General features: G+C 37.7%; 1 protein-coding gene across 1 annotated transcript in view; it reads left to right on the forward strand.

Annotated features, from left to right (window-relative positions):
- The window catches only part of RELN (reelin), a 305,627-nt gene that overhangs the window by 131,353 nt on the left and 166,086 nt on the right, over positions 1–8,188 (forward strand). The window contains exons 6-7 of the mRNA XM_009328375.1: positions 5,805–5,837; positions 7,059–7,137. Coding sequence (XP_009326650.1) covers positions 5,805–5,837; positions 7,059–7,137 — 112 coding nt within the window. The remainder of the gene's footprint in view (positions 1–5,804; positions 5,838–7,058; positions 7,138–8,188) is intronic.

Raw genomic sequence — 8,188 nt, forward strand, 5'->3', positions numbered from 1 at the left:
ACACCAGAGAAAGTAAAATAATCACTTGAAAAGCTGTGTGTTCAGCATATAATAAATATTTTAGGAAGCTAGTGAGATCTTTGAGAACTGATGTAAGCTTTAGAATTTATAAGAATTTTATTGGATATTGAAGAAAGGAGACATAAAGATTATCAGACAAAAGAGTTAACCCAGCACAAATAGGCAAGAAAACAAAAGCTGTATAAGCCAAGATAGAAAAGATAGATGTCTTATAAATACTTTTAAGGACAAATAAGGATGTTAATGACTGACGATATTCTTGCCATTAATAATATCTTTTAATAACAATATCTTTAACTTGTTGATCTAATAGCAAAATAAATGGAAAATAAGGTAAACTTATTATTGTGTAGATAGATTCATATTTATTCCTGGCTTGAGTAGAACAAAAATCATACATTAATAAACAGTAGCATAATTAAAATGGAGTTGGCAAGACATCAGACCCAGCTGCATTGCACTGTAGAACTCAAAAGAGTTTAGGTCTGTATGAGAACAACAATGCTGCTGGGAGGAACAGCTCGCGGTGCAGGAATGGATACAGCCGGCAGTCACGTCATGCAACCCCGCCTGCCTTTACTGCATCAAGTAATTTTACAGGGTTAAGGAGACCATGTTCCTGGAATACTATATAACTTTGGACCAGTACTACAACAGTCCTTTGGAATAAGGACCATACTGGGAGATTTGTAAGCATGTACTTTAATTCTGACTGATTAGAGAAGAATCTCTGAACAGTACAACCTAAGAGATGGAAAAGATGAAGGATGTTGTTCCCTCAGAGTGCAGAATCATTCCTTTCAGCATAGTTCCCAGAATTTTATACAATCTCATACTCAATGCTACAAATTATAGGATTGGGATTCCTTTCTTATGAAACCACTCTACGGTCTGACAGATGTCTCCATATGAAAGTAAATCCTTAGAATTGGCCCAGACTCTCTTTTATTTGATAGCTTCTGCCTGAATATTTGTAGAAGACCTTTTAGGCCTATTTTGTACCCTGTAAATATGGATTTAAGAACACTCTGAAAAACAAATGCAAAACAGATTGCAGGCTCTCAGGCTTGACCAGAGCAGTATTTTACAGAACAGAAGACTGGAGTTCAGAGCTGATGTATTGTTCCTTGGCTTATATGTCAGTGAGAATAATGCAGCCCTCGGGCAACACACTGACTCTCTCTAGGGGGATGTTTAGCCTCTATCCTTCAATAGCAATTTTGTTTACTAGTAGAGAGAAAGTATTGGCAGGAGTCTAAATAAAAGCATTCATTTTCTTTTTCATCTTCATCTGGCTGCTAATGACAAGGAGATTAGACTTTTTCATAATCTGCAAAATAGAATACACCTCTTTCCACATCTCGTTTGTGATGAATTGTTGAGCAACAGCTAATGGCTGCTGGCTGTTGAACTCTGAGCATCGTGTTTGTCTGGGAGCATTTGAGAATTTGTGTTTCTATAATTCACTGTTCTTTTATATTTTTAAAAAAAGTCCAGGGTTCTGCAAAAAAAAAAAAAAAAATCTATTTATTTTCCGGTGAGTTTTAGGAATGATTTCTTATGCTGTATTCCCTACCTATCTCTGTACACACACTTGACCCCACAGTTCTATGGAATATCAGTGTCAATAGTAGTACAAACTGATGTTGCTGGAACATGTGTTTCATTTGCATTATGTTAGCTCTTTTTTTCTGAATGGAGACTGGTTTTGCTTAACAGTTAGCCATCACCATGTTTAATGATTTTGGTTCTTATTTTTCCACTGACATTAGACCATCACCAAATCTTGTTTCCTTCCTCATATTCCAGCTCCTCTATCTGAAGATGATATTCCCTTCCCACTTCTCTCATATTTCCCTCCCTTCCAGTTTAACCAAAACAGGGCATATTTTTCTATTGGTTTAACCTTTCGGTAGCCTTACTTCATCCACAGAAAATTTTAACCTTTTATTCCAAAAGATGCCTTCATTCTCCCTCATCCCATTGACACAGAGCCCCACAATGACCCCATTGACTTCTGAATTCCCCATTACTTTCCTCAAGTTTCTCACGCTTCCAGTTTGACTGTGGCCTTTCTCTCTCTGAATCACTTTGTATTGTGTACTTTCTTCTGTGCTTTTCCTTACCAAAGGGATTGCCTTGTCTTACAAGGCAAGCATCCTACATTTCCTTACATTTTCTCATATTGTATTTGCTCATGCCTTTTAGATTGTGAACTCTGCTGAGCTCCATTTCCATTCTTTGCTTAGTACAATTAATCTCTTGTAAAGCTCTGTATATACCCAGAGTGCTAGTTAAAAATCAAATGATAAATTCATTTACTTTACTTTTTAAAAAAGAAGTTACATTTTCATTCAAGCTAAGATGCATTTTGGAGCCACACAAATACTGATTCTGAATTTAAAACCATCCAACCAAGTGCCTAAGGAACGTCTAAGGAAGTGAATCATGGTTTAAAATATGAACTAGGATGGTCTTTTTTCCCCCTCTCAGTCTGAAGTATTGTATATTTTTTAATTGTAAATGTTTTATATCTTTGCCTTGTATAGCTATTCCGCACCATATCATTTTTTTTAACTTTGTCATGTTATGCAAAGAAACTGCATTTGACTTCAGCCACACTGTGTGGCCTACTGTACAATCCATATTGTTTTAAAATAAGTAGCTCTATAAACTGATAAAAAAGGCAGATCTGGAAATATTTTAAAACTACTGCAGTTGTTTTTATGTGGTGTTCTAAATTTCTATTGTTTTGAGGACCTTAACTACAACACCTGAAGATGAACACAGTGCTGTTTAGCAATGAAATATAAAATGTAATACAGAAATTATTCATAAGGAGATTGAAGTCTAGGTTTATCACTCATTAAATGGTACCTTCACAGTCTTTTGTCATATTCAGCTCTGGAATTTGAATTACAAATTAGATGAAGGAATACCTGAGGCAAAAATGCTTGGGCTTCTCAGATCCTGTAGAGATTTGTGAAACATAACCCCTCTTCAACACAGTCTTTATTTCTAAGAACAATATTTTGTCCAACATTAAGTGTTTTCTTAACTCCACCTTTAGTTTTTTAAATGAATGATCAGTAGCACTAGTATGTTTCTGCACAAGCTCCTTCATTTCCGTCCATTGGTAAGCAGTTTTGGTTTGCAATACACTATGCATACAACTGAAAAGCTGTTTTAGGAAAAATTCTCAGATCCCAATTTTGTATTCTTTAATCACATAAACAGCTAGTTATATAAATAAAATGCTGAAATCAAAGGAGTTTGCAAATTTAAAGAATCCAAGTTTGTGCTATACCTGTGCCTTTTGGCTGAATGCTGAAATTTTGCACAATAACTTCAGAAAGTATCATTAGTGATTGTGTGTATCCTGGGCTGGACTGCTTTCCACACAAAGCCTCTTCCAAAGAGCGATGCCAAGTGACCCGAGATGAATGACAATCTAATCTTTCGTTTTCATTTTCAGGTCTGAACTGCTCTCATTGGAGAGGAAGGTCTCTTTCAATTAGCCCTACTCTCAAGGGCTAATGAAATTTGCTTGGCCAACTAATGAGTCTGCCCATGACGTGGCCTGACATGACCATCCTCCTCATAGATGAGCACTGGCAGAGTGGCTCTCAGCCACACCTGTCCTTGCAATGGATCATCCCTTAATGATGATCTGGAGCTAATGAAAAGGGGTAATGCAGATCATCAGAGACAGAGGTCTTATTTTAAGCTTAGCATCCTACAACATCAGGAGTATTTCAAATCCCATGCCATAATGTTCTTCTACAGGTAAAATCCAGAACAGCTTGCATTGCTCGATCTGGGAAATAATTCAGTTAATCCAGGTTAATCCATTTCTTCTGTGCAAAGAGGTTTTAAAAGTTTTCTAGAGAAATATATACGTACGTCCATAGAGAAAAACAACACCTGGGACTGCAAGGGACAAATGCAGTCTTTTCCTGTGTAGTATCCACCAGTGCAGCCCAGCGTTACCCTGGAGGCAGTGCCAAGCTTAATGTGCAATTGGAGTTGTATTGCTCCAGATTTTGTACCATCATGATGAGAGGTCTTGGCCATTGCTAGAGTCATTATTGGCATTTCTGCTGGGGAAGACAAGATGGCATTGATTTTATACAAGTTTCTTGTATAAAAAATACAGCAAGTTAGCCACATAAAGAGAAAAAGATTTCATATTTCTGCATGCCTGTGATTTCAATTTAGCATCAGACTCTTAAGAATGCCTTTGCTCTTCACTGCGGTAAAGCTTTCAGTGGTTCTGTGGTCATTTTCAGCATTGTCTATATATATATAAGGTTAGTGGATGGAGTAAAACCTGTCGGTCTCCCAGGTTATAAGTCAGTTAAACCAAAGGTTTCTGTCTAAGCTAAATCCAGACTGCTTGCCATCCTCTTCTGGTCTGCAGATACCTCAGTTGTTTCTTGCTCAGTCTTCTTAATCGCCAACTTCCCCATGAAGTGTTGCAATTTCATTACAGAATGTCACGCCTCCATGCAAACCCAGTGTTTAAGGAGAAAACAGGAAGAGAAAAACAAAATTCTTGAGATTTGTGTTGGACTTTCTATTCAGATGACTATGTGTGAGGGCTTTAGACAGATTGCTGCATTCATTTTTATGTTTATTTTTAATCTATTTTTAATTTGTCAGATGTTATGACAGAAATTGCAGTACTTCAGTAATTTTTTGCAAATATGCTGAAGAAATCAGGAGTACTGATACGATTTAGGTCAGTGCCCAACAAGAAACACAGAATCATCAAAAGAATCCTGGCTTTAAAAATTCTCTTTTCTTGGTGTTCTATTTGCCAAAGTACAAAATACAGCTAGAAATACAGCTGCATGGACAAGGTCCTGAGAGGCAAACAAGGTAGCAGCTCCCCAGGAGCTTGCTTATATGCACCCTCTTTGTCTCTGTGAAAGAGGTGTAACTTTGGATTTAAGGTGGGATGAGGCTATGGATGTAGTAGCTGCCATTGAGTATCTAACACACTGTGTAGCCACCTTCTAGACTCCCCCATATTTTTTATGTAACTGTGCCCTTTCAGATACACTGTGTTTCCATTTGTGCAATTTTACACAAGACTGCTGTTGCAAAGTGTTAGGAGAAGACTACTTAATAAAGTTTTATCATTTCACCCACACGCCCCCATGCAGAGTGTGTCTTTACAGTATTCTACTGTTTCTCAGAAGACAAAGGCTTACTGGGGAATTGATCCAGCAACGCATGTAAAAATGTGCTTTAAAATAAGTGTTTGATTCAGTGATTTGCTGAGTCAATCCCTTACTTGTAGCCTTAAAAATATTTTTTTGTTGGGATTTTTTCTTCTAACAATATACCGAGTAAAATATCCAGTGCAATATAAAGGGTCAAAGTGTGGCATTTTTGCCTCCCCTAGACTATTTATTTTCTTCAGCCTAATTTCCACTCTCTTAGTGAATCATTGAATTACTGAATCTTAATCCAAATTATTTCTAATAATATCTCATAATCCTAGACTAGAAGTGATCTTTCTTACCTTGTTGTACAACCATTTCTCTCTTTTGTTATTGATGCTTACTTTAATTACAGAATATTTATTTTTTTTCTTTCCTGTTATATTTTTATAACTTTTACCGTGTATCACATTTTTCATAATTAAAGTGTCAGGATAGTTGACTTAATAGAACATGTACTGTACAATTTGTTTTATTCTGAATCAATTTTTAATGCTACAATTAAGCCCCCATCGTAGAAGATATTCATGCATTGTGTGTCTTTGTTCTCCGCAGCTCCGACAGAAGCTCCCTTACATCCTCACCTAGGTAGGTGATTTGTCATTCTTATTACTAAAACTCAGAATCACTAACTTTATTATAATAAACAATCTGTAAGGTCATATGCAACTAGCCCTGGGGAATTCAAATAAAAATGAGACTCTGATAGAATGAATTTAATTATGTCTAATTCTGATTAGTTGTTTTTTCATTGTGATTTTTATTGCTGTTTGTTTATTGCCTTTGAGCCCTTGCAGTGCGAGTATATCATGCTGCAGAGCTTTTCTTCCTAGCTATGTATTAGAGCATCCGTTTGCGTGAGGACACGTAACCCCCAGTGTGGGACAGCACCGTCACACCAGTGCTGGGTCACCGGGAGGAAGGTTGTGTCACAGTGCACCTCTGAGGGGCACCCAGGAGCAGGGCGTTGCTTCTCCTGCTCTCCAAGCCGGGCACGGAGCACGCAGCAGAGCTCCAGCCCTGCACCCACCAACCCGTGTGTAGCAATTTGATTAGTCCCAGACAGATTCTGGCACCCTTGCTTAGTTTGAATAGCAGGTGACAGTTACTTCATTCATTTAATGGAAGCATTTGTAGAGAAAGGTCTGTTTAATACAAATACAGGTGCCAAAGTTCTGGAATTTGGGGTTTTTTGGTCATCATACATAAATGATACCGCAAATCTAGGGGGAAAGATGAAGTCCAAAGCTTGCAGACCAATGGTTAGAAACATTTGCGTAACATAACTCACTGTTTATATTCCTTAAATGAGCTGACCTTTACTGCCAGCTCCACTGATAGCAGCAGTGAAATTCCAATGAGGTCACGGATTTTTGCTTACGAGTTATCAGAATGAACCGCCTGACTACTAGAAGTGTAGTGCACTCACTAGGACATCTCATCCCTCCTTGTGCCAGTGTTTCCAAAATCTGGATTTGGAGGGATTTTTTTCTGAACATTCAGAACAACCAACAATTTGGAGCAAAAGTTCTTAAAGCATTTAGTATGTACTTGATGACTGCATCTTTTCATAGCCATCACACTTTGGTGATAGATTGGGAGACTTCTTAATTTTATGTTGTATTATGACCCAGAGTAAGCAAAAAAACCTGTAACTGAGAAAACCCTGCGTTTGTAACTAGCAGACTTTAAAAAGCTGATTTCCTCATTTTAAAATGCATTACTTTAGCTCTACGTAAGGCAACACTTAGAAAGCACTGGATGATTGCACTGGATTTTTTTTCATACAGTGCTTTCTTTTCTTTGTAGCTGAAATGCACAGTGACAGCATTATCCTACGAGATGACTTTGACTCTTACCATCAGCAAGAATTGAATCCTACCATGTGGTGAGTTTCAGTCTTCTGCTTTCCTTTGTACTCATTGGAGCAAATTAAAACATTTTGGTCATTATAGTGAAGTATTTGTATTATATTAATTCCTAGATACCTCCGCTCACATTGGTGTAAGCTGTAAGTCTTTGTTCCATTGGGACCTGATATATTAGTTTATTAATTAATTGATTGATTAATGAGTGACTGAGAAATTCTAAGCCCATTGAAGTGAGTGACAAATTCTCATTGACTTCAAATTTTGAATTAATCCAAAAATAGAAAGAAGGAGTAGAGCTGAGCTCAGTGAATGTTTTTGTATGAAGATTTCGATTTCTTGAAATCATAGCTTTTCATGGAAAAGGTGATGAATTTCAATAATTAAACTTTGTTTTTTCAATTATTTTTTTTCTTTCATGTTCATGTAGTACATATTTCTGGTGAAGCTAACTATAGTAAAAACTCCTCCTAAACTGAAATCAAATGTTTCCAAATCGTTCAAACGAAAAATTAACTGGAATTAAATACCTCCATCTAGTTTTCAGCTAGAAAATGTTTAAGGTTGATTTTTTTCTCTTTTTGTGAAAGGCAAAATTTTTCAAAATTTTTGTAGTGTATAGGAAGAAAAACCCTTCTCTTCCCAGCCCTATACAGCAACTCCCAATTGCTAGGTTTTTTCATTCAATGGGATTCCTGAGTAGGGTCATTCATGTTATCACAGTCTACGTCTGAAACAGCAAGCACAGGTTGTTATCATTCTGTAACCAGTAGATGCCCAGAGAGTTGTGGTGAATGGAGTTCAATCCAGTTGGCGACCGGTCACGAGCGGTGTTCCCCAGGGCTCAGTTTTGGGGCCGGTCTTGTTCAATACCTTTATCAACGATCTGGATGAGGGGATCGAGTGCACCCTCAGTAAGTTTGCAGACGACACCAAGTTGGGCAGCAGTGTTGATCTGCTCGAGGGCAGGAAGGCTCTGCAGAGGGACCTGGACAGGCTGGATCGATGGGCCGAGGCCAACTGTATGAGATTCAACAAGGCCAAGTGCCGGGTCCTGCACTTCGGCCACAA

Source organism: Pygoscelis adeliae, unplaced genomic scaffold (genome assembly GCF_000699105.1).
Source record: "Pygoscelis adeliae isolate BGI_AS28 unplaced genomic scaffold, ASM69910v1 Scaffold267, whole genome shotgun sequence".
Taxonomy (NCBI): Eukaryota; Metazoa; Chordata; class Aves; order Sphenisciformes; family Spheniscidae; genus Pygoscelis; species Pygoscelis adeliae.